Consider the following 26,028-nt stretch of genomic DNA (forward strand, 5'->3'; position numbering starts at 1 on the left):
GTCAGAAAACAAGAAGCGTAGCAAAGTTCATGTAACATGTTATTATGTACTATCAAAATTCAAAACCAAACAGTGAGACAATGGGACTTCTAAATCTATGGGATGGAGCATTAATTCGTGTAAATAATTTTAGGGACCATGTGTTGTGCTTTTCAAATCTCCCAACCCGCAAACAACGTTGAATTGACTAGCCATGAGCTTTCTAGTTTCTACATATGGTGAAGTCAATTACTACCAAAGAGTAACACTTTCTGTTTGTGTTCGTGCTTAATCTTCAATAGTTGAAACAAAATGGAAAGACTCCAGGAGTTGCTCAAATTCAGAACAAAAGGCCTATGACCCCAAATAATTAATTCTAAACTAATAATCATTATGTTTGCATGTTGTGATAACTAAAGAATACATTCAGTTGTCCCCCATCAACATTATTTTTGTGCTTCAAAATAAATATTCGTTCAATGTCAAAGATTTAATTACGGAGTCTTTCGCGTAGATTCACTTAAAGTGAAATTTAATTTCATTAAAATGTAGACAGCAAAGCTTGAGCTTCTAGAACACTATCGTGAATTAATATTCCAGTAATATTATGTCCCAAAACTGTATCAATTAATATATAAATAGGGTTTGGTTCTTTTGAATGCCTTTGATATATATCTTTTTAATATTCTAGTTTTATATCCACAAATCATATTCACACGTAGTCTTATCCGGAGGAAGAAGAACTTCTTTAATTATCATTTATAATTGTATGCAAGTCTTGCCCTTGAACCCATTTTTAAAATGAATTAGTGCAATTATATATAGAACAATTTATTAATTAAGACGATTAGGTTGCACTGAGCTAACACAGCTTCCACTTGCACCAATATGTAGACTAGCCTTTTCATTCATGAACAACATCCTCTATCCAATCGAGTCATGATGCCATGATGACCTTTTTAGGCACTCAAAATTAGGCTTCGGATTTAATTTCCGTAAAGACAAATATATACAAAATGGCGACAAGATGACGATTATAGATTGTAATTATCTTCTTTGTTTTATTTGTTGTTGCACATGCATATTAGAGAAAGAAGTTGGAGTTAATACCCAAAAAAAAATGTTGGAGAGGGAAACAAGCTAACGTTACCTTCTAGGATACGTTTTTATTAAGTTTCTTTTTTCTTTTTCAATAATTAGTTTTTTTTAATGTTAAATTCATTTGCATGATTTATTTGATGGAAATATCTCTATTGTTAACTCTATTTGTATTCCCAACAATTGATATCAAAATTGATTTGTTTAATAAAGTGACTAATTAATACGAGTATTAGATGATTTGTTTAGGTAATCGACATAGATAAATTTTATACAATAGATTCATACAAGGATATTGTGTCGAAAGTTTTCTTGAAAGTATAAAAGTGAGACAATAATATAAATAATGAATAAAAGTCTAAATTGACAATAATGAATAAATTCTAAAAATTTAATGGGTCGTGCAAAAAATAATACAAATATCTAGAACATATTGGTAATAATGCCTAATGATTATGTTCTAGGGGCTTAAAAGTGGTGCAAAATCTAAAGTTTATTGATAGCAATGGTTGTTTAATACTTATGGATGAAAAAAAAAACTCATGCTTAAAAGAAAATATACCAACATAAACAAGACTCACACTTGTAGAGATATTGTTGATGTACAAGTGCACATAAGAAGTCCCAATAAATTATTAAACAACTTATTCTTTGTTTCTAAAACTTATTTTAAATTTTAACTTTAAAATAATTTTAAATTAATAAAGAGCTATAACAAACATAACTTTAGAATGTTTTTAAAATTATTACACCTTGTGTCACACAACAAATGAGTAAAAAAAATAAATAATTGTTTATTATTATTAATACCCTAATTTTGTTTGAAAATATATATGTCAAAAAACTAAATAAAAAAATCTAAACATTGGACGAACACTAGACATATAAATAATTTTTTAAGGGTATATATTGAAAAACATTAAACTTATAATTTTTTTTTTGTCTCCGAGGCTTCCATTGGAGAAGCATGAGTCTTCATGTAGATGAAAACGTCCTTTAAAAGAAGTATTTGAGATGTCCATAACAAGTTGTCTCTTGAGGTTAATTTTGTAAATGTTTCAATGAATTGACTTTGATGTATATCTTTATCAATTTTATATTTTAAAACAAATGAGTTGTGACAGTTTAAAAACCTTAATTTAACAAATAATTAATGATAAAAAATCACTCTTATTATGCTAAAAAAATAATTAAATAATACTGATAATCTTTTTCATAATAATTAATAATAATAATTACAAAATCCAATCTTTGTCAAAATAAAATAAACGAACATATTAGATAAATAATATAAATATTTTTTATAATTAATTTTTAATAAGTTTAGGCCAAGGTAAATATCTTTAAAATTTTATAAATAATTTACTTAATTAATTAGAGACAACCATTTTAAGATGAATGTTGTAGTATGTCAAAAAAAAATTTATGTGTAATTAATTTTTGAACTCAAATATTGTTTTAAAAGACTATTTTTTAAAGGTTTTTTTTTCTATTTTCTTAAATAACATTGGTAACGACTTTTCTTTTTAATGTAATTTTGTGATCGTAACCTAAATTTTTACGACTCTTTTTTATTTATTTCTTTTATGGCATTTATATTTGGCACAAAAACTCTGTAAAACACTTGACATGTATTTTACACAAAAGCCTTAGCAATGTTTGAGACTTTAAAATCATACTATAAAGAAATTAAAGAAATTATTTTGGGTGATATACTTCTATAATATTAAACGTATATTATTGTGTTTAAGTACAGTGTAGCAGAAAATCATTATGGTATTTCCTATACTTTGAAGCATATTATAACAAGTTTAATTTTAATAATAATAATAATAATTATTATTATTATTATTATTATTATAATAGAAGTTGATTAAGAAATTGCAGGCATTGGGTTCTCATGGCCTCCATATGCCTTTTGAAATTTTAAAGTTTAATTCATGGAGATCAGGTATGAATTATTGTACGAATAATATATTTTTTGCTTAACTAACTAAAATAGCATCTTTATTTTTTGTCGACTTTTGTGACTACAAAACTCCATTGGATCCCGAAAGCGATGGATTTGAATCAAAACTCCATTCAAAAGAATTCTTAATTATAAGTCTTGAAAAAGGTGAATGGGCTCCTTGTGTGTACAAACTCGCAAAATTGCAAAATGCACAAGACTCTGACTTTAGCTCTCTCTATTAATGATCCATATATGTAAGTGCATTATTTACGTAATTTTTTTTTATTTTTTATTTTTATAGAGTTAGATTTTGACATGCTAATTGCATGGGTATGGAAGCTAAGTAGTACGATTAAATCTTTGCTTTGTGTGGAAGATTAAAAAATTATTTTAATTTAAATATAATTGATTTAATTTAAAAAATGATATGTGTTTGTCTAGTGATTAATATTTTACAAATTATTTTGTTTGAAAAAACGAAAAACACATTTTAAAAAATAATTTACTAAAAAAGACATAATCTATAAATTTACTAAAAAAATAAATTTACATAAAGGGGTTATTATTTTTGTAGCATTTTTTCCATTTTTTTTACCATTATAGTCTTATAATTACCTCAAATCACTCTCACTTTCTGGTTAAAAATTATTTATTACTGTGTAATTTATATTATATTTATTTTATTTTCTTAAAAAATAATGTATAGAGACACTTTATCTTTTTTCTCCTGGTTATTATTATTTTTTTCTATATCTCTTTTGATATATTTTTTTTAAATCATCTTGAATAGATATTTCTAATTGAATTCTTATAAGTGAGAACAATTCTTCACAAGTTTTATCATTGAAGTATTTTGACGTAGATGATGCAATGTAAAAATTATTTTTATATAAGAACTTTTAAGATCGAGTTCTTAACACTACAATATTATTTAATTTTTAAAATTAATTTTAATTAAAGATATAAAATAGTGGATACATCGTGAAACACATATAAAATAAATTAAAATTTCAAATTAAGTTATTTAATTAAAGAAAAAATAGTAAAAAAATAATTTATTTTTTAACAAAATATATTTTAAATAAAATTTAAAATAATGAGATACATTGTGAAATTTACATAAAGTGTATTAAAATTTCAAGTTAAGTTATTTCATTAAAAAAAATAAAAAATAAAAAATAGTAAATATTATATAACATTAAAGAACTCACAAAAGGTATGTTAAGAAGCCAAAATGAAATTTATTTAACTTTTATATAATAATCTTTGCCCATTAATTATTCTGTAATTACCAATTCATCTTTTAATCAATTATTCATATTGTACATATCATTGAAACTATTATATAAAGAAAATATTACTATCAAAAATAAAATAAAATAAATGATTAGATATTATTTTTTATAATATTTATTATAAAAAAATTATCACGTAGTAACCATTGACACCATATTTATTATTAAAAATTATTTTTATTTTTACTATAAATATAATATATATTTGTAAATTATTAAAAAGTATAAGTATAGATTATAGTAATATATAATGTAATATTGAATCTCATTTAAAATCAATACTAAAATTATGTATAATTATATATTAAATAAATTTATACTTATTTATATATATATATATATATAGCTTATTACTGCGGTATCTTTTAATGTCTTTATTTTATAAAATAAATAAGTATATTGAAGTATTTTTCTTCTCTCTAGTATATGTCATAAAAAAATTAGAAAATATCATGCTTAACAGCTTAAATGATGAGTAATGAAGGAAATAAATAATGAGTAATTTAATAGACGCGTATCACGTGAAGGGTGTGACTTAAAAAAAAAAAGGATCGTGAGCCTCTTAGACATAAAATATAAGAATAACTCTTTTGTTTTTTTTTTAGGAGAATAAGAATAACTTTTAATACACCGAGAATGTAAATATTTTTATGTTATGATTTAATTTACTAGAAAATTATTAACTTTTATAATAATTGTTTTAAAAGTTATTGTTAGAGAGTATAATTGATTCAGACTAATATTATCAAAATTTAAATCTATAATAAATTATGAGATTATTAAAATAACTATTAATTTATGAATAAATAATATATGTATTCAACGATTAATAGTGTAAAAAAACATTTTAGATTATTATTTAATTATAAATTGTTATGTATGATAATTTCATTATCTTTTATGAGCTAGCCCTAACCTATAAAGTCCTATGAATTTTTTTATAAGGATATTTTGGCCAAATGGGTCAATGTTAAGTGGGGAGGGCCGGCTCATTTTAAAAGCTTTACAAGATTATAGGGTTGTAGAATTATTATCAGCCACGAAATTCTTACTAAAAGTATTTAATGTAGATGCATACATCGACTTTAAACACAAAACTAATCAAATTAAAACAATTAAATACTACTTAATTCATGTGCTTTATTCGTGATTATGAGGCAATTTAAGCAGTTTTTTTTAAATTAAATATTTATTAAAAATATATTGCACATTTAGGGTTTTATTACGGATGACAGGTAAGTTTTAAAATCAAGTGTTCTCATCGAGGTTTTATTACGGGAAAAACATTGAAAGAATCAATTTCAAAAAAAGAAGTCATATTTGAAACTAAATTCTGGTCGAGAGTTGATTACGCATACAAAAAATGTATTATCATCATGCAACATTTATCTTACAATGGTTATCTTTAATTAAATGTATAGAATTTATAAAACTTAAAATATATATATATATATATATATATATATTTCCTCTCAAAATATAATAACAATATTTTTAATGTCTTATTTATTAATTTTGGAATTTTTATTATTTAGAACAAAATTATTATTTTTGAAATAAGAGAGAACTAAAGAAAATATTTCTTTTATTTACTTATTTTTTAAGTTTTCATATTTTTTTTTCAAATTTATATATATATTTTAACTTCGTATTTTTAAATTTGTTTACCATTTTATTTTATTTTTTCTTTCAAAATGTATCAGCCGAATTTGATTCTACAAAAAGGTCCACAAGCTCAACAAAGTGCTAAGGCCCAATGGTTGTGTCCATATTAAATCAGTCAGAATGTAAAGGGAAACTTTTGATCCAACAGTTTAACTAAATAACAAAATATGACCCGTCAAAAACCTTCTGTCTAAGATAGTTTAATTTTATTTTTTAATTAATTTTTTTATTATTTTGTTTTCAATTTTATTTCCCACTTTCAAAGATTTATACAGGAAATAGATAAACAAAACAAAACATTTTGAGTGTTTCCTATACTATACAAATATTTAAAAACATAAAACAAATTGAAAACAAGGTAGCAATTTTATAATTAGAAAGCGAAAACCGAAAATGAAATGAATAGCAACTAAACGGATCTAAGAGTAAGTTTGTGAAAGAGCCATTATTTATGAAGAGAACGTATAAAAGTTTTGGAGTTATTTTATTAGTATTTGTTTTAGGAGATATTTTATGAAAACTATTTTTATAAAGTTATTATACAAGCATACTCAACAATGATGAGATATTGTCCGCTTTAAGTTTAAGCTTTTATGATTTTATTTTTGATCATCACTTAATTATTAAAATATGTTTATATTATATAAATTGTTATTTGTTATCTTATTTTATTGATGTGAGATTTTTGTTTATATTTCAACAAAAAGTCACGCCAACTCATAAAAGCACATGTACATACATAATATAAGTGATGCCAAATCTTTTTACTGTTTTATTTACTATAATTAAATACCGTAATATGCGTCTGTTTCGGTGACATTAGTTTCGACTAATTTTGACCACATGAGAGTAATATTGCACGTATTTCATATTCAAACTTTTAACTGCATTTTAGTTTTTGATTTTGAGGTTGCGTTTGTCTTAACATTGTTCGTATTGCTTTTTAAGATAGGATTGGTTTGAGACTTGAGTAAATGAATCTGACCCAACAACCATAAGAGGCCCTAAAGGAATGAATAAACGTAAATGAAATATCTGGAAGCGCTTTAAAATCTGGTCATCAAAGAAATGGGGAGGATGGTCTTGTACGCCACTCACCTCTATCATATCTTACACGCTACACTTTTTACCTCTTCACAAACACACAACATGTGTACAATGCGAACCTTCTTTTGAGACATATAATTAGTTGTATCTTACAAGAATTGTATTCTGGATATCAATCTCCAATGCTTCCATACTTGGGATCTTAATTTTCTTTTATCTAATTCACGTATGTTGACACAATGACATGACAAAAATGTTCATAAAAAATGTCATGGCAAATGAAGCACAAGATAAGTCGGAATTTTTACCAACATAGCCTTGGAATTTTAAGAAACATTGTTGATTTTTTAGCCCCATAAAAATTAAGAAATTAAATAATCGTGACTTAAACATCTTTTTCTACTATGAAATAAGTTCTTATAATTCATTTTTGTTTTTAGTCTCTATTATGACAATCTTTTTACCGTTTAAGATGACGTGTCAAACATTTAGATATTGTTTTAAGTGAATTTAAATCACTTAGCATTTGACACGTTATGTAAAATACTTAAAAAAAATATATCACAGTAGAAAATTAAAAAAATTATTAGACTAAAAATTAAGTAAAAAAATTTAAGGACAAAAAAACAAGATATTTTAAATACCAAAGAGATATTTAAGCCGATAATAATTTGAGAATAGACTTTACTTTATCATACATCAACGTATATCCAACAATTATAGATCAGACAGAACCCGTTCCATTATTTTTGAGTTATTCATCATTCAATATGAAAAACGTGAGAGAAGGCCACACTTGCAAGACATGCTAACTGGGTATCAGTACCTTACTTTTTGGCTTTAGCAATGAAGAAACAACTATTTATTCACTTGATTAAAAATTATTTGTGTCAAGATATCTATTTACTTTAAGATCAAGTTTCGACATACTTAATTTATTAAATATTTTTATAAATATTAAGTTTCATCTAGGTATCAGATTGAAGGTTTAAATGTAATTGTCAATGAAAGCATATATATCACCATGTAAAATAAATACCTATAATTATATGAAATCTGAAAAAATAAAATCCTTTTACAATCTCAATACCGGAACTATTTTTCAGGGTAAATAAAGTGTCATCTAACTTTTTAGAATGAAAGTTTATTAAAAAAAAAAAAGCTTCTATTTAATAAAATATTCCGCTACTAGTAGAAAAAATATTATTACACCTCACGATATCTACGTTGATTGTGTCATATCCAATGCAATAGAAGGCATAGTGACATTTTGTAATTTTTGCAATTTTTTTACATTGGTTTGTTGTACAATTGACATAGAAATGAAGATATATTGTGTTTAGTATCTTTTTCTCGTTACTTTCATTCTTGTGATTTGGTGTTTATATCTCACCACTTCTCTGTCATCGTTCGAGACCTCATTTATTATCCATGCTCTGCTTTTTGTCTTTGCAAAGACTTCTTATACTATTTCGATCATTCTCTATACCTGTGTCATCTTGTTCTTTGTAGCCATTCTGCACTCGATATGTTTTCAAAAAAAAAATATTGATGTTGTTTGGTGGATGTTTGATGTGCATTACACGTTCTAGTTGATTTTTGATATTGTATGTGTTATTGCTAATTTGATATTTATTGTTGTACTCTAAAGTGTTCATAGAAATCCCTAATTTTCATTTTGGTTTAATTTGGCTTAATTAGTTTCACTATAACCATATGCACAAAAATGTGTCTATAACTTGGATTATCAACTTAAGCATCACAAAAATGTGCCTTTGGTTTAGTGTCTACACCACCTTAGGCACCACAAAAATGTGCTTATGACTTAAATTTGGACACCACCTTAAGCACAAGAATGTGCCTTTGTCTTAGTTTGGACACCACCTTAAACACCATAAAACTTAACCATATATATACCTTAGGTACCACAAAACTTAGTCATGTACCTTAGTTAGTGTAGGTTAGTAAACTAGCTAATTAGTATAGTGATTTAGTAAAATAAAAAATTATTTTATTTTATTATATTATTAGTTAGCTAAATAGACTAAGTCATGTAGTTAATTAGTGTAACTTTTTAGTTAGTGAATAATATTTATTTAAGTTAGTTTAGAATCATAGTTATTTACTTTATTCCATTATAGTAGTTAATTTGGTATAGTTTAATTAGCTATACCCTAAAAGCTTTGCTTATACAATTTTTAATTAGTTAAATTAAATTAAAATTAACTTAAATCCAATTAATTAAAGGTAGCGCGTATTAAGTTTAATTAAATTAATTACACATGCTTAATTAGGTTATACCTACTAATTAATTAGGTCCTTAACAAATTAGACTTACCCAATAAACATAGTCTATAATGAATTTAAATAAAAGTAAATTAAATAAAATTAATTAAACTTAATTAGCCTATACTATAAATTTAATTATTTTAATTACGTATACCTTATATATTAAATTAAGTCATGTTTAATTAGATAAAATCACTTGAGTCTAATAGTAAGAGATTTAAGTTGTATACACTAGTTATAGATTTTATATTCGAATCTTGATACTATTATTATAATTTCTATAGATAAAAAATGGTTTAATCAAGTTTAAGTTATATTAAATATACAAAGGTTAGTAAGAAATTTTTATTAATAGTTAGGACGGGTAATTTAATAATTTTATTTATTAATTATATTTTAATTTTCATTATAGTTGATGTGATACGTGTTTATGTGTTTTAAATTGAATTTTTATTGACTATATATATATTTTATATTTAAGTTTTGGAAATAAAACTTGATTGGTAAGATATTTTCTTCAAATTAGAAATATGTAAGATTTTATGTATATGTTTTAGAAATTGTATACTTTAGGTTATTTTAGCTCACATTGTAAAAGTTTATTAGTTATGTATGGAAATGTATGTACATGTTTAGTCTATGAGTTAGAGACTATTTAGAAGTAATTTAAAAGAATATTAGTATTTTAATTTATATATTTTTATGTCATTTTTTATTTTTTATAATGAAATAATTATTTTGGATTACAGTATATATCGATCATTGCATTTGTTTGGGATAATTTTTGTATTACATGTTGTGATTTGGACCTTAAAAAAATATATTAAGAAAAAGTCATATTATATGTCGATTATAACATTAATCAACATATATGACAAATTTTACGTCAGTTATTATATTCACATTCTTAGAGTTAGCCATTTTTTTAGTCAATTATTGTATTAATTGGCATAAAAATTTGGATACTTCTATGTCGGTTTAAAGTTTCTATATCAACTCACTGATCAACATAAATGTTCATTTTAACGATTTAGAAAACCCTCTCCTTATTAGTTCATTCATTAATAAATAGTCTGATCAACATAAATTATATTTCACGAATATAAATTAATCTTTAAATTTTAATTCACAATCGTATATATAATTTATGTATTATCTTAAAATTAATAATTAAAAATTAGTTTATACTTAAAAAATATAATTTATATTGATTAAATATTATTTTAAAGTCGATAATCGTAAAATTTAAAATCGTGTAGTTACGTCGATCGAAAGTATCTACAATTATATTGGATGTGAAGTTAAATTCAAATTTCGTATAATTTTTACATAAACAATGTGTATATTAATTATTCTTAAATATTTTAAGGTGGAAATGTAATTTTTTTTCTTCTTTCTATTCTGGTCCTAAAGTTAAAACCTGAAGCAGTTACTTGCATGTAGACTTGTTATAAAATAGCAACTGGAAAAGTGCAGGAAACCGCAAAGCCTCCCATACTCAACTTTTAGCCTTTTCCCTACACTCATCAACCAAGGTAGCGAGCACTATATATTCATAGCCATTGCCACACTTTTTTCCAACGAAAACAACATGGCATCATCCTCAAGGTTCCTCAAAACCTCTCTGTCTTTTATGTTCCTCTTCCTCATCTCCATTTCACCCTCCTTCTCCACAAGCAATCACCTTCGTTTTTCTTCAACAGCAGAAAAACTCATAAGAGGCCTTAACCTCTTTCCAAAAGATCCTATTAACACTGTCGAGAATGACCCTCATCTTGTCTCGGGAAACATTGTGGAGAAGAGGTTCACTTTCCCAAGTCTTGCTGCTCCAGGATCTTCTGTTGAGGAACTTGGCCACCATGCAGGCTATTATCGCCTTCCTCGTTCCAAAGCTGCAAGGTAAAGATGCAAACTCTGACAAGCATTTTTTTTTTTTTGATAAAAAATTTGCACCACTTGTTTAGAAACGGTTGTTATCAAGTCAGAAATATAATTTGGTAGAGAATTCTTTTCTGTGTTTTTAAGGGGTTGTTTAGCTTGCGTACTGCTTTATTCGGTTAGGTGGCAAAAGTAAAGTGCCTAGAGGAAGAGGGATATTTTGGTTAAAAGCAATCAAAGTTAAAATTCTTGTCAGCTATCATTGAAGCCATGTCATGTGAATTAGAAAATGTGCAGCAGATGATTGATTAGCGTTAAATAAGTGTTCCACTTCAACCGCTTTATTTTGTTTTACAAAAAGCTGTTTCCTGTTTCTGGAATCTTGGCTAACTCAATTAAAATTTATTTACTTTTGATTTTTAAGTGACTAAAGAGAAATATTGAACAAACATAATGTTTTTTTCCTACATGGCTAAAAGTTAAAACACAGCTAATATATTTTAAGAGTTTTTAATTTCTGTTTGAATTTCTATTAGCCTAAATTGTGACATAGTACTGGTTTAGTAGTCACATAGGTTGGTTAATGCAGCCTCTTAGGCTTCTCATTGGTCAATAATTAGGAGCTAATATGTGGTCCTGCTTTGTATTGAATAGTTTTTTTTTTGTTTTTTCTTTATCTTCTGCAGGATGTTCTACTTCTTCTTTGAATCTCGAAGCAGTAAGGATGATCCCGTTGTCATATGGTTGACTGGAGGACCAGGATGCAGCAGCGAACTAGCTTTGTTTTACGAAAATGGTCCTTTTCAGTTAACCAATAACTTGTCTCTTGTGTGGAATGAGAATGGCTGGGACAAGGTAGCAATGAATTCCTCGACTTGTATCACTCGCTTATAACCGTACTGTTAAAAATGCTATCAAATTTTCTGTGTTTTGCTATGCTCATTCCATGTCCCCCAGGACAAAATAAATTATATTATGCATATCCATGTCCACTCTTATACTACAGACTACAAAGAATCAAGTTGATACACTATATTTGTTTTCTTGTTGGCATCAATACGGTGTTTTCTTGTTTTGTAGGCATCAAATATTATATTTGTAGACCAACCCACTGGGACGGGGTTCAGCTATACTTCTGATGACAGTGACATTCGCCATGATGAAGAGGGTGTTAGCAATGATTTGTATGACTTCTTGCAGGTAATTTGATTTGATAACAGATTAAAAAAAAATATAACTTCATACTAAAATTCAAACTATCTAAAATTAAGTGGTTAAACTTGATTCATATTTGGTTAGTTACAAATAATTAAAAATACACGTTGGCGTACACACCATCTAAATTTCAAACTGTATGTCAGGAGAATTTCTTGTATGTTAGATTCTTCCGTTGTGAATGCATAAGAGACACTAAATTCTACATTAATGACAGGCATTTTTCAAGGAGCACCCTCAATTCACTAAGAATGACTTTTTTATCACTGGAGAGTCGTATGCTGGACACTACATTCCAGCTCTTGCATCCAGGGTTCACCAAGGAAACAAAGCAAAAGAAGGAATTCATATAAATCTGAAGGTCTTATACTATCTCATAATTTATAGTATAACTATAAAAGGTTATTTAATTGCTTTTTTTTTATTTATAAATATTGTATTGATTCGTTTGATCCACTTAATAAACAGGGTTTTGCTATTGGTAATGGATTAACCAACCCTGAAATTCAGTACCAGGCATATACAGACTTTGCATTAGACAGGGGACTAATTAAAAAGACTGATTATGACAGTATCAACAAGTTGGTCCCATCTTGTCAGAAGGCCATAAAAACTTGCGGTATGAATAACTTCCGGAGTTCTTTTCCCTTTTCTCTCTTAAATTTCTTAGCCACACAGTGGGTGGCCTCAGAAAAGAAAGCGAAAATAAAACCCCCAAGGGTAAAGTTTTAATTTTCTTGAGCGAGCTTGTCACATATTACTTATGTTCATTGACATTCTTAATTTGTATTTGATTTGCCAGGTATCGAAGGTGGAGAAACATGCACATCTTCGTTATACGTTTGCAATGACATATTCAATCGGATCATGTCCATAGCTGGCGATGTTAATGTAAGACATCATAATAAAAACAGTGCTATGATAAGATGATATGAAAATCATGCAGTTTGAGTTTACTAACGCATTCTGTTATTCTAACTGTAGTACTATGACATTAGAAAGAAATGTGAGGGAGATCTGTGCTATGACTTCTCTAACATGGAGGATTTCTTAAACGAAAAGACAGTGAGAGATGCTTTAGGTGTTGGGAACTTGGACTTTGTTTCATGCAGTAGCACAGTGTATAGTGCTATGATGCAAGACTGGATGAGAAATCTGGAAGTGGGTATTCCCGCACTACTTGAGGATGGAATCAAGGTGCTTGTGTATGCTGGTGAAGAAGATCTCATATGTAATTGGCTAGGTAAATATACTGCTACGCTCAAATAATTTGGAACCAAAAAGGCATAGAAGGAAGTCATTTAGCATTCTTAATGTTTGAATGCTTTTATTTTTAGAGCAAGTTAATAGTAAGACTTAAAACATGTGAACATGTGAAAGATACCTAAAATTGTTTTAACTCAAAAGAATCAATTCTTTAACGTAGAACCAAACATGTGAACATTTGCTTAAAAACACGTTAACTGATATTTCAATGTGATTTTGGATCATTTAACGTGAATCTAAACACAATTACTGTGTTTGTGATTGAGCAGGGAATTCAAGGTGGGTTCAAGCAATGGAGTGGTCAGGTCAAAAAGAGTTTGGGGCGTCTCGTGCAGTCCCATTTTTGGTTGATGGTGCAGAAGCAGGAACACTGAAAAGCCATGGACCTCTCGCTTTCCTCAAGGTTTGTGTTTAAGACTTTACGGGTGTATTGCTAAGCGTGACATTGTTAATTCACTTTTGCTGACATTATTTTTGGATTAAACAAAACAGGTGTATGAAGCTGGTCACATGGTACCTATGGATCAACCAAAAGCTGCCCTTCAGATGCTAAGAAGCTGGACGCAAGGGAAACTGACAATGACAAAGAGTGGAGATAATGTCTCTCCTAAATAATCCATCCACTCAGCACAAAAGCAAAAGCAAAACCAGCCCCCTGTTGCATAGATATTGATGACATTTCCTCGTGTATATTGGGAGGGTGGAACATATATATTTCTTTTTTCTAGTCTTTTTCTCTTACTCATGAAACTGTGCATTGAAGGATCCGGAATAAATCATCTAACCTTGTAGCCAAATTTGTGCACAACATTATTATATTTCATTTTATTCAAGCAAATTTCAATTGTTGAACAAATATGTGCAGCAATACCTCGTTTTATATTCATGTGCAAAAAACACATGGCATTAAGAAGAGGAAAAAAAAAAGTTACAATATTGAAAAGAGAAAACATCAATATGGTGACTTGACTAGGAAGCGTTTGGTGATCCGTAGCATTGTTTCAAAAGATGAATTGCGGGTCTAAATGCAGTGCTCAAAGGAACAGCAGATGCAACTCTTGTATGTTGTGCATTGGCATTCATCGGTTTGGATAAAGTCATTGTGAACATCTCTCCCTCCAGTATTTCATTTAGAGTGACACCTTGGTGGCAGACATTAAACAGGGCGAATACATAACAAGTTAATAGAATATTTTATAGAATAAAAAGTAAATTAAACCGTCACACACAACGTTTTTTGAAATTGCACTTAACGAGTACAAGAAGTCATCAACACATCTTATAGAGAGATGATATAACGTTTTTCAAACAATTCAGTAGATAATAAAATCATGAGATTTATCTGTAGTGTCACAAAACTTTAGGGAAATTTAACCTAGAATAAAGCATCAATTTAGTACATAAAAGATCGCACTTTCTCATAAATAGTCCTTAAAAACTAAATTGATGGTTTATTTGGATATTTGATTAGAAAAGGCATATCTGAAAAAAAAAAAGAAAAAGTAACAGAAGATACCAGAAAAAGGGTGAAGTTTGGCAAAGTGGAAGAATTCATCGGCGGAGCAGCCAAAGAGGAGTCTGGCAACCCTGTCGAAGCAGACGACAGTGAGAACCTGCGTGTCTGTGGCAACCGACATCTACACAAAAAAACAACCTTAATTGTTGATTATGAATGTTAAAGAAAAGTAAAACGAGTGTTGAAGAAAAAGACGGGACCAGGATGCGAAAGAGTCGTTTGGTGGAAGGGTTGGGGGAGCCACAGTGGCAAGTGGGGGCGGAAATCGTCCTTTCGCAAACCGCACACACTCTGTAAAACATATCAGTGTCGTCTATGGCTAAAATCGTGCACGTCACCCTTCTCGTGCTTCCTTCTTTCTCCATCTACCTTCACCCTCCCACTCCAAACATCGTACGAGGGAAGGGATTATCCTTTTTTTATACTTTCAAATTATCATTGAACAAGTCGATATTTTTATTTAATTTTTGTGAATTACTTCATTAGTTGCTAATGTGCCAAAAAGTGGGATATAATCATATAAAAGTAGATAGTTTATTTATTTATAAAAACAACGAAAATACATTAATATTAAATTATACATTTTGCTAAAAAAAAATAGAAATCACTTTTGGCAATCCTTTTATACTAGTAATACACTCATCACATTCTTTTCAGAATAATAATAAATAAATAAAAGATACCAATTCATTGAGATCAAGCTCTTCTACTTGTCTCCACATTACAGGAATTATTACAAAGGAGCAAAGACTATTGAACGTGTATTTTCCGTGTAAAATGTTTACAATTAAGAAAAGTTTACATTGCAGCACTCAGGGAATTGTTGGTTGTGGTGGTTTGCAGAACTTGACTTCCATTGAAACAGGCTACTGATTTTTTATCAGGTGTCTCTCTCAAAACGGTAACAGGATCCATGTAGATTCCCAAGTATGATATCAATGGTTCTGCCCGTGACTTGTCAACTACTAGCTTCAGATACTCAGACTTCACTTTTGGAAACAGCAACAGTCTCTGATATCCAATTGTGGTGCCATTTGCAACTCTCATCCACACACCGTGTTGGCTCAATGCCTCAAGGTGAAACTCAATCACCCTCTGTCCCATTTGAACAGGCTCTTGTACTTGCAAAACATTGAAGGATACTAATTCTTGGAGATTTATGTACAATATCCACTTAGATTGGTTCTCCTCGGGAGCCCAATATGTGTATATACCTTCTTTAAGAACATTGTAGGGACTAAAGTGAGTCTCTAGAATTCCCCCTCTTATGCTGCTGGCATTGATAACAGCATTTATAGCCAAATTGTGAGAAAATATGGACCTCCTAAGTTCAGTGAACTCTTGAAGAACTTGGATATCCTCATCTGAAATAAGACCTGAGGTGTTTGGGGGCACATTCAATAACAGATGACAGTTTCGACCAACTGATTTATAGTAGATCTCAAGTAGACTCCTTGCAGATTTTGGAAGTTCTGAATCATGCCAAAACCAACCGGGTCTTATAGAGACATCACATGTAGCAGGTACCCAATCAGGACCAAATGGGTCTCCTTCTCTTTGGTATCTGTTAGATGATCAAAACATTGGTAAATGTCTACATTACATTACTCTATGTAATCCAGTGACTAGCACATTTTTCACAAGCATTTGTTTCTACTCATCTACATGATCCTCCAGACCTTCATGCATTGCCAAGATACATGCAACATAGAACTAATGAATGAAATTTACATTCTTCAACTTCATTTAAAATCAATGAATCAGCTGAATCAGAATAAGTTCAGTCCTCTGATATGCATGAAGAATAATAGAATTAGAAAGACACAATTCCATGACTTTCAAAATTGCTCTAGGAAAAACGCTTGGCACAGATCATACACCATGCAATTAGCATTAATTATAATCTACATGATGCAGTGTGAGTAAACTGACAATAAAAGAAACATTTAAACCAAACATAATTTAAAAGGAAGGGAAACTAGAGTAGGAGTGTTGTACGAAATAGAACTCACTGGCTATCAACATTACCAATATCAGAAACCGTCTTGTTGTAAAGAGACCAACAAGTGGACCCAGCAACACCATATTCATCACCAACCCACCTTGTGTCAGGACCCACATCAGAAAAAATGGTGGCCCCCGGTTGGAGCTGGTGAATCAGAGAAAACCAACTATCAAAGAGATATTTCATGTCCTTCTCCCCTTCTCCTTTTGCACCATCCAGAAAAATGTCTGTTATCTCTCCATACCTGGTTATAATACACTAGTAATTAAATCAAAAATCAAATGCATGTTTATTATGACTTAATGCACAAGTTATGACTTAAACAAAATACGAGTCCATCCAAAAGACTAGTTCATGACAAGCATGTTCGGGAAACATTATTTCCCCGTTTCAACCGTTTAAAACCAAATTGTTTACAAAATAAGCCATACATTTATGACAACAGCTGAAATTTATAAAAGACTATTTTTTTTTTCTTGACAAATAAGTTGTATTTATGTATTTGAAAATTTGAAGTTTATGATTATTTTTCAATAGTTTTTTATCTTAAAATCATTTTTTAAACAAATTTATCCAAACCAATAATTCATTAAGATTATAATTCATCAAGACAATAATTGATTACACAGTTTAATTTTCATACCTATCTCAAACACACTACTTATGTTGGAGAGCTTCTTAACTTAAATACTACATCAAGCTTCTCACTGTATTATTCTGGTATGAATTCTTATTTAGAAAGAGTTACACTGTACCATTCCAAAGCATTCAAAAGTGTAACCTCCCGGTAGGAAAGTTTATATACTTGTATTTGGAAAAATCCCAACAATAATTAGATCCAACCCTATATGCAGTAAATTTATGTAGTTATGATACTAAATTATTGGACTTTGTTTTAGCTAAGTCGATAGTAAATGACACAATACTCCACATATACTCGATCAAAATAATTTACTGTAATCGGCTATGAACTCGAAGGGTACATACCCATTACTCAATGTGGGATTACTATTCATATTGGTAGCAAATTGGCAAATAAGTAAATAAATAAAGACGAGAAGAAAGGCAAAGCTAGTTTAGTTAGATACCTAGTGAGTAACTCGGTCATTTGTGCCAAGTAGAACTCGTTATAGCGCAAAGTGTCTCCATAGCAGGACTCGTGGCGATCCCAGGGCGAAAGGTAGATTCCAAGTCCAACGCCGGCGTCCTTGGCGGCGGCGGAGAGGTCGGCGACGACGTCGCCGTTCCCATTCCTCCAGTTGGTGGAACGGACCGAATAGTTGGTGTAATCAGAGGGCCACAAGCAGAAGCCATCGTGGTGTTTGGCAGTTAGGATGACTCGCGAAAAGCCAGAGTCTTTGGCGACCCTTATCCACTGCGATGCGTTGAGTTTTGTGGGGTTGAAGAGGGTGGGGTGGACGTGGCCGGAACCCCACTCGGAGTCGGTGAAGGTGTTGGTGCCGAAGTGGAAGAAGAGGGCCATGCCGCTGAGTTGCCATTGGAGCTGGAACGTGGTTGGGAGGGGCAAAATCGGAAGAGGTGGGGGCTTCCGGTTGCAACATGCAGGGACGAAGGAGTGACAGAGAGAGAGAAAGAGAAGGAGAATTTGAATGGGGAAATAGGGTAGGGTACAAGTTGAGATTGTTTTGGTACCAGGATTCGGGGATTTGCACCATAATCTACGAACCTTGTTCACCTTCATGTCGGGTTGACCCCGCCTCCACTGTAAAACACTCACACTTCGTACAACGCAGTGCTTTTTCGTTAGTAAAAAGGTATGCTTCATTTCATCGTCATATATACTACTTTTTCTTTTTTTCTTTTTTAATATGAACACCTCTTTTTTTTAAAAAAAATTATAAAATATCTAATTTTTTTAACAAAATTATTTTACATTTATAACATTTAATTTAATTTGGTATTTTATTTTTTCTTTTTCATATACTTCATTTTTTTTTATTTTTACATGTATTTTTTATTTTTTTCTACTCTTTTATTACTTTAGTAAATAGATTTTTTTTTTAATTTTTATATTATTCTTTTTCATTTTCTCATTTCAATCTTTACATTATTACTCTTTCATTCTCCTTTTTTTTTCACACGCACTTTTAATGTAGAACTAACTTTCCACAATGTTACATTGTATGTGATTTCTTCGACAACATTCAATGTGTTGATTTAAATATGTATTTATTCTTTAAACACTTTATTGGTTTACACATCTAAAAAAAAACATTATATTTAGTATGCCAAATGATTTTTACTGTTTTGAAAAGTATTTCTCGAAATAGTAAAATTAGTATTTTAAAAAGTATTTTTCATAACATTAAATTTAATGTTAAAGTTTTTAGAAATATAAAAGAAAAAAAATGTTAGAAGAAAAATGTACATCTAATTCGACATCTTTGAAACTGTCGAGGAAGTTGTACATGCTTACGACACAATTGTGTACTAATTATAAGATTTGGGTGCATGTAAAAATCGAAAGAAATAAGAAATAATAGAATAATGTGAAAACAAAAACAATTAAAACTATATATTCAAATAGGTGAAAAATAGAAGAAAGACAAAGATATATGTGAAAACTAAAAGAAAAAGGAAGGAAGTGTGTGAAAAAAAGGAAAGTATTAAATTAAAAGTTAAAAGTATAAAATTTAAAAATTAAAGAATAAAAAAATTAAAGATATTTTAAAAAATATAATTAAAAAAAAAAATAAAGGAGGTATATATATGATTTATCTCATATTATTGTGAAAATTAAGTTATTAAAAAGATCAATAAACAAAATTGATCTTATATTATATGAATAGAAGAAATAAGAAATAATAGAATAATGCGAAAACAAAAACAATTAAAGCTATATATTCAAATAGGTGAAAAATAGAAGAAAGATAAAGATATCTGTAAAAACTAAAAGAAAAAGGAAGGAAGTGTGTAAAAAAAAAGAAAGTATTAAATTAAAAGTTAGAAGTATAAAATTTAAAAATTAAATATATTTTAAAAAATATAATTAAAAAAATAATAAAGAAGGTATATATATGATTTATCTTATATTATATGAATCGATTGTGAAATTTAAGTTATTAAAAAGATCAATAAACAAAATTGGACTCAAAGTGTTGTCCATACAATTTTTATTTGGCTCATTGGCCTTTTTTTTTTTTTTTCTTTTTAGCTCTTCTTATTTCCCATCGTAATTTTTCTTAACAAAAATACACTACACTAAAATAAGATTATGATTTGTTTATGTGAGGGATTTTAATTACACTTGCTACATGCTCTTTTTCCTAATTTTTTTTATAGGTGAAATTTATTGTAAAACACCAATTGTGCGAGTTTCTCTTTTTATTTAGTTATAAAATTCATAGAAGATTGTGATTTTTAACCACAAAAAAAAAAGAGTATTGAAAAAAATATCACTAGTATATTTTTTTTTATAATTACTTTCGTGTATATATATATATGGTTAAATGTTCTAATTTCAATGTAACTATCGTAGACTAAAAAATTTTAAGAGTACCATACATTTTTCAAACCAATAAAAAACATTTTATCATATAACTTTATGTCTTATAATTTTATTGTCTATTATAATTTTATATTCTTTATTATGAACCAATAAAATATTTTTTAAAAATTACAATATAATCATTTTCTTTTACAATAAACAATTTACAGTTATATTATCTCCAATCATAATTATAAGTAATAAATTAAAATTTTCATTAATTTTAATCGTAAGTATAATTATTAGTTTTCAAAATTACTCAAGATTGAATTTTTTTTCTATATTTCATTTTTGTTAACTCTATTTTCTATATATCTTTTTTAATTAATATTAAATATAAAAGATTCTTTAATAAAATTTAAATTTATAATATAATTAATTAAAAGTAATCATATGAATTACTTATTTTTTTAATTTTAATAATTTATTTTATAATACTTATAATTAGGACTATGATTTTCTATTACTCTCGTTCCTTTTCCATCATCACTCACGCTGGATTAGTATTTGATTAATCATAAGTCTCCATTTCTCCGCTGATTAGAAGTTTAGAAAATAATAAAAGTAAAGTTTTGGGGCAAGGATTCATGAAGAGCAGTTTCTTTACAGGCCCAATTTGAAAAATGAGTTAGATGATCCAGTCATTCAACAACTTATTTTTCATAGTCCAACCACAGAAACAAAACACAACCAATCAGAAACACTGAAACAGTCAAGTGTTGTTTGTCACAACTCACAAACACTTGAGCTGAGTGAAGCAACATGAAGAAGGTGAACAAGAGTTCCCACAACCCCATTACCAAAATGTCAACTTGTAAACTACCAATTAACTTTCTCTTACTGGCTCTCTGTTACTCCTTGCTTCCTGCGTTTTCTTCAGCACCAAACCGGAAGCCCCCACCACTTCCGATTTTGCCCCTCCCAACGAAGTTCCAGCTCCAATGGCAACTCAGCGACATGGCCCTCTTCTTCCACTTCGGCATCAACACCTTCGCCGACTCCGAGTGGGGTTCCGGCAGCATCCACCCCACCGCCTTCAACCCCACAAAACTCAACGCATCGCAGTGGATAAGGGTCGCCAAAGACTCTGGCTTTTCGCGAGTCATCCTAACTGCCAAACACCACGATGGCTTCTGCTTGTGGCCCTCTGATTACACCAACTATTCGGTCCGTTCCACCAACTGGAGGAATGGGAACGGCGACGTCGTCGCCGACCTCTCCGCCGCCGCCAAGGACGCCGGCGTTGGACTTGGAATCTACCTTTCGCCCTGGGATCGCCACGAGTCCTGCTATGGAGACACTTTGCGCTATAACGAGTTCTACTTGGCACAAATGACCGAGTTACTCACTAGGTATCTAACTAAACTAGCTTTGCCTTTCTTCTCGTCTTTATTTATTTACTTATTTGCCAATTTGCTACCAATATGAATAGTAATCCCACATTGAGTAATGGGTATGTACCCTTCGAGTTCATAGCCGACTACAGTAAATTATTTTGATCGAGTATATGTGGAGTATTGTGTCATTTACTATCGACTTAGCTAAAACAAAGTCCAATAATTTAGTATCATAACTACATAAATTTACTGCATATAGGGTTGGATCTAATTATTGTTGGGATTTTTCCAGATACAAGTATATAAACTTCCTACACACTTTTGAATGCTTTGGAATGGTACAGTGTAACTCTTTCTAAATAAGAATTCATACCAGAATAATACAGTGAGAAGCTTGATGTAGTATTTAAGTTAAGAAGCTCTCCAACATAAGTAGTGTGTTTGAGATAGGTATGAAAATTAAACTATTTAATCAATTATTGTCTTGATGAATTATAATCTTAATGAATTATTGGTTTGGATAAGTTTGTTTAAAAAATGATTTTAAGATAAAAAACTATTGAAAAATAATCATAAACTTCAAATTTTCAAATACATAAATACAACTAATTTGTCAAGAAAAAAAAATAGTCTTTTATAAATTTCAGCTGTTGTCATAAATGTATGGCTTATTTTGTAAACAATTTGGTTTTAAACGGTTGAAACGGGGAAATAATGTTTCCCGAACATGCTTGTCATGAACTAGTCTTTTGGATGGACTCGTATTTTGTTTAAGTCATAACTTGTGCATTAAGTCATAATAAACATGCATTTGATTTTTGATTTAATTACTAGTGTATTATAACCAGGTATGGAGAGATAACAGACATTTTTCTGGATGGTGCAAAAGGAGAAGGGGAGAAGGACATGAAATATCTCTTTGATAGTTGGTTTTCTCTGATTCACCAGCTCCAACCGGGGGCCACCATTTTTTCTGATGTGGGTCCTGACACAAGGTGGGTTGGTGATGAATATGGTGTTGCTGGGTCCACTTGTTGGTCTCTTTACAACAAGACGGTTTCTGATATTGGTAATGTTGATAGCCAGTGAGTTCTATTTCGTACAACACTCCTACTCTAGTTTCCCTTCCTTTTAAATTATGTTTGGTTTAAATGTTTCTTTTATTGTCAGTTTACTCACACTGCATCATGTAGATTATAATTAATGCTAATTGCATGGTGTATGATCTGTGCCAAGCGTTTTTCCTAGAGCAATTTTGAAAGTCATGGAATTGTGTCTTTCTAATTCTATTATTCTTCATGCATATCAGAGGACTGAACTTATTCTGATTCAGCTGATTCATTGATTTTAAATGAAGTTGAAGAATGTAAATTTCATTCATTAGTTCTATGTTGCATGTATCTTGGCAATGCATGAAGGTCTGGAGGATCATGTAGATGAGTAGAAACAAATGCTTGTGAAAAATGTGCTAGTCACTGGATTACATAGAGTAATGTAATGTAGACATTTACCAATGTTTTGATCATCTAACAGATACCAAAGAGAAGGAGACCCATTTGGTCCTGATTGGGTACCTGCTACATGTGATGTCTCTATAAGACCCGGTTGGTTTTGGCATGATTCAGAACTTCCAAAATCTGCAAGGAGTCTACTTGAGATCTACTATAAATCAGTTGGTCGAAACTGTCATCTGTTATTGAATGTGCCCCCAAACACCTCAGGTCTTATTTCAGATGAGGATATCCAAGTTCTTCAAGAGTTCACTGAACTTAGGAGGTCCATATTTTCTCACAATTTGGCTATAAATGCTGTTATCAATGCCAGCAGCATAAGAGGGGGAATTCTAGAGACTCACTTTAGTCCCTACAATGTTCTTAAAGAAGGTATATACACATATTGGGCTCCCGAGGAGAACCAATCTAAGTGGATATTGTACATAAATCTCCAAGAATTAGTATCCTTCAATGTTTTGCAAGTACAAGAGCCTATTCAAATGGGACAGAGGGTGATTGAGTTTCACCTTGAGGCATTGAGCCAACACGGTGTGTGGATGAGAGTTGCAAATGGCACCACAATTGGATATCAGAGACTGTTGCTGTTTCCAAAAGTGAAGTCTGAGTATCTGAAGCTAGTAGTTGACAAGTCACGGGCAGAACCATTGATATCATACTTGGGAATCTACATGGATCCTGTTACCGTTTTGAGAGAGACACCTGATAAACAATCAGTAGCCTGTTTCAATGGAAGTCAAGTTCTGCAAACCACCACAATCAACAATTCCCTGAGTGCTGCAATGTAAACTTTTCTTAATTGTAAAATTTGAAAACATTTTACATGGCAAATTCACGTTCAATTCTCTTATCCCCTTTGTAATTCCTGTAATTTGGAGATAACCAGAAGAGTTTGATCTCAATGAATTGGTGTCTTCTTTTGTACTTTTCCTTTATTAGTTCTCTCCCACTTTGAGTGTTAGAATACTGTTATAATGTCAATATATTTTCTAATATACTTGTTCATTAGATTTTTATTAAATGATACTTGTCTCATCTTTTATTTAATTAGTTTCATTTATTATTATTATTATTATTCTATAAATTTCCCTCCATATTAGTGTTAAAAAATTTATTATAGCTTTTTTATTATTATAATAGAATGCTAACTAAGGTCAAAAGTGTAAAAAATGATAACAAAAATATTATCAATCTGTTCTCATTGATCTTTTAATAAAATAATTCTACACTTTTGGGCTAAACGACCATTGTAAGACACTTTTAGAAATTATATACCAAAATGGGGCTGTTTTGAAACATATTACACTTTTGGGGCTGTTTTCATGGGTGTCGCTATGGGTCATAGCGACACCCATGACACGTGGCAATTTTGGGTCTGATTGTAAGCCATGAACGCCATATTTGTAGTGTCGCTATAGCTGGTGGAGTCTCGAATAAAGTCGCTATAGGCTATAGTCACTCAATTCGGCTAAAATTGAAGTCGTTATAGCCTATAACACTACATTTATATAAATAATATAAAAAATATACTAATATAAATTTAAAAATATAAAAAAATATGTGAAGAAAAAAATGAATAAAACTAACCTAATATAAGAAAAATAAAAAATAATAATTAAACTATAAAATAACAAATGAAAAAAAAATATGGGGCGCTATGGCCCATGGCTCCACTAAGGCGCTATGGCCCATAGCGCCGTTTTTAAAAATATATGTATAACGTTAATAAATATAAAATTTGTTTAAAATTTTAAAATAAAATTTCTTATAAAAGCAAAAAAAAAAAGAATTTAAATAAGAAAAAATAAAATTTAAAAAAAATTAGTTATATAATGTAAAAAAATTTATAAAAAAAAAAAAAAAGTTTGGGGCGCTATGTGCCACAGCGCCTTTGTTGGCAGTTTGATGCTTTCCCAGGTGGAGCTATGGGCCATAGCTCCCCAATTTTAATTCTATTTTGACGTTTTAATTTATTTAAATTATGAACTATATTCTTTTTTTAATTCTTTTATTTTATATTATGATATAAATTTTAATTATTATTTTTAAACATTTTTTTCCATTAATTTCTTTATTTAATATAATTATAATTTAATTTTTATTATTTATATTAGAGGAGCTATGGGCCATAGCTCCCCAATTTTAATTCTATTTTGACGTTTTAGTTTATTTAAATTATGAACTATATTCTTTTTTTAATTCTTTTATTTTATGTTATGATATAAATTTTAATTACTATTTTTAAACATTTTTTCCATTAATTTTTTTATTTAATATAATTATAATTTAATTTTTATTATTTATATTAGAGGAGCTATGGCCCATAGCTCCACTGAGGTGCTATGACTCATAGCGCCAGTTTTAAAAATATATCTAATATTTTTTAAATATAATATTTGTTTAGAAATTTATAAAAAAATAACGGATAAAAGCGAAAAAAATAATTGAAATAAGAAAAAATATAGTTT

The 26,028-nt window shown here is 29.4% G+C and overlaps 4 protein-coding genes across 4 annotated transcripts; 2 read left to right on the plus strand and 2 right to left on the minus strand.

Annotated features, from left to right (window-relative positions):
- Positions 1-10,831: 10,831 nt before the first annotated feature.
- LOC109811613 (serine carboxypeptidase-like) lies at positions 10,832-14,826 on the plus strand. The gene is made up of 9 exons (XM_029274032.2): positions 10,832-11,223; positions 11,889-12,057; positions 12,283-12,402; positions 12,635-12,778; positions 12,886-13,036; positions 13,220-13,308; positions 13,402-13,660; positions 13,953-14,086; positions 14,176-14,826. Exons 1-9 carry the CDS (start codon positions 10,916-10,918, stop codon positions 14,296-14,298), a joined length of 1,497 nt encoding a protein of 498 aa, XP_029129865.1. The 5' UTR covers positions 10,832-10,915; the 3' UTR covers positions 14,299-14,826.
- On the minus strand, positions 14,544-15,649 carry LOC109811614 (replication factor-A carboxy-terminal domain protein). The gene is made up of 3 exons (XM_020375400.3): positions 15,400-15,649; positions 15,200-15,320; positions 14,544-14,825 (listed from the first exon to the last, which is right to left on the minus strand). The coding sequence occupies exons 1-3, from the start codon at positions 15,562-15,564 to the stop codon at positions 14,653-14,655; spliced, it is 459 nt and encodes a 152-aa protein (XP_020230989.1). The 5' UTR covers positions 15,565-15,649; the 3' UTR covers positions 14,544-14,652.
- A 215-nt stretch (positions 15,650-15,864) lies between these two features.
- On the minus strand, positions 15,865-18,906 carry LOC109811638 (alpha-L-fucosidase 1). The gene is made up of 3 exons (XM_083065868.1): positions 18,293-18,906; positions 17,212-17,448; positions 15,865-16,763 (listed from the first exon to the last, which is right to left on the minus strand). Exons 1-3 carry the CDS (start codon positions 18,904-18,906, stop codon positions 15,998-16,000), a joined length of 1,617 nt encoding a protein of 538 aa, XP_082921994.1. The 3' UTR covers positions 15,865-15,997.
- On the plus strand, positions 18,840-24,581 carry LOC109793593 (alpha-L-fucosidase 1). The gene is made up of 4 exons (XM_020353066.3): positions 18,840-18,979; positions 21,322-22,064; positions 22,898-23,134; positions 23,583-24,581. The coding sequence occupies exons 2-4, from the start codon at positions 21,475-21,477 to the stop codon at positions 24,346-24,348; spliced, it is 1,593 nt and encodes a 530-aa protein (XP_020208655.1). The 5' UTR covers positions 18,840-18,979; positions 21,322-21,474; the 3' UTR covers positions 24,349-24,581.
- The last annotated feature ends 1,447 nt before the right edge of the window (positions 24,582-26,028 follow it).

Source organism: Cajanus cajan, chromosome 10 (genome assembly GCF_000230855.2).
Source record: "Cajanus cajan strain Asha chromosome 10, NIPB_CcT2T_4, whole genome shotgun sequence".
Classification (NCBI taxonomy): Eukaryota; Viridiplantae; Streptophyta; class Magnoliopsida; order Fabales; family Fabaceae; genus Cajanus; species Cajanus cajan.

Excerpts from the sequence above, each read along its gene's own strand:
- LOC109811613 (XM_029274032.2), top strand. The coding sequence starts at position 10,916 with ATGGCATCATCCTCAAGGTTCCTCAAAACCTCTCTGTCTTTTATGTTC. Across the intron at positions 13,037-13,219 it reads GAAGGCCATAAAAACTTGCG|GTATCGAAGGTGGAGAAACA; the intron begins GTATGAATAACT and ends TTGATTTGCCAG. Across the intron at positions 13,309-13,401 it reads CCATAGCTGGCGATGTTAAT|TACTATGACATTAGAAAGAA; the intron begins GTAAGACATCAT and ends TTCTAACTGTAG.
- LOC109811614 (XM_020375400.3), bottom strand. The coding sequence starts at position 15,564 with ATGGAGAAAGAAGGAAGCACGAGAAGGGTGACGTGCACGATTTTAGCC. Across the intron at positions 15,321-15,399 it reads AACGACTCTTTCGCATCCTG|ATGTCGGTTGCCACAGACAC; the intron begins GTCCCGTCTTTT and ends TTTTTTGTGTAG. Across the intron at positions 14,826-15,199 it reads CAAACTTCACCCTTTTTCTG|GTGTCACTCTAAATGAAATA; the intron begins GTATCTTCTGTT and ends TCTGCCACCAAG.
- LOC109811638 (XM_083065868.1), bottom strand. The coding sequence starts at position 18,906 with ATGAAGGTGAACAAGGTTCGTAGATTATGGTGCAAATCCCCGAATCCT. Across the intron at positions 17,449-18,292 it reads ATGACCGAGTTACTCACTAG|GTATGGAGAGATAACAGACA; the intron begins GTATCTAACTAA and ends TATTATAACCAG. Across the intron at positions 16,764-17,211 it reads ATTGGTAATGTTGATAGCCA|ATACCAAAGAGAAGGAGACC; the intron begins GTGAGTTCTATT and ends ATCATCTAACAG.
- LOC109793593 (XM_020353066.3), top strand. The coding sequence starts at position 21,475 with ATGAAGAAGGTGAACAAGAGTTCCCACAACCCCATTACCAAAATGTCA. Across the intron at positions 22,065-22,897 it reads ATGACCGAGTTACTCACTAG|GTATGGAGAGATAACAGACA; the intron begins GTATCTAACTAA and ends TATTATAACCAG. Across the intron at positions 23,135-23,582 it reads ATTGGTAATGTTGATAGCCA|ATACCAAAGAGAAGGAGACC; the intron begins GTGAGTTCTATT and ends ATCATCTAACAG.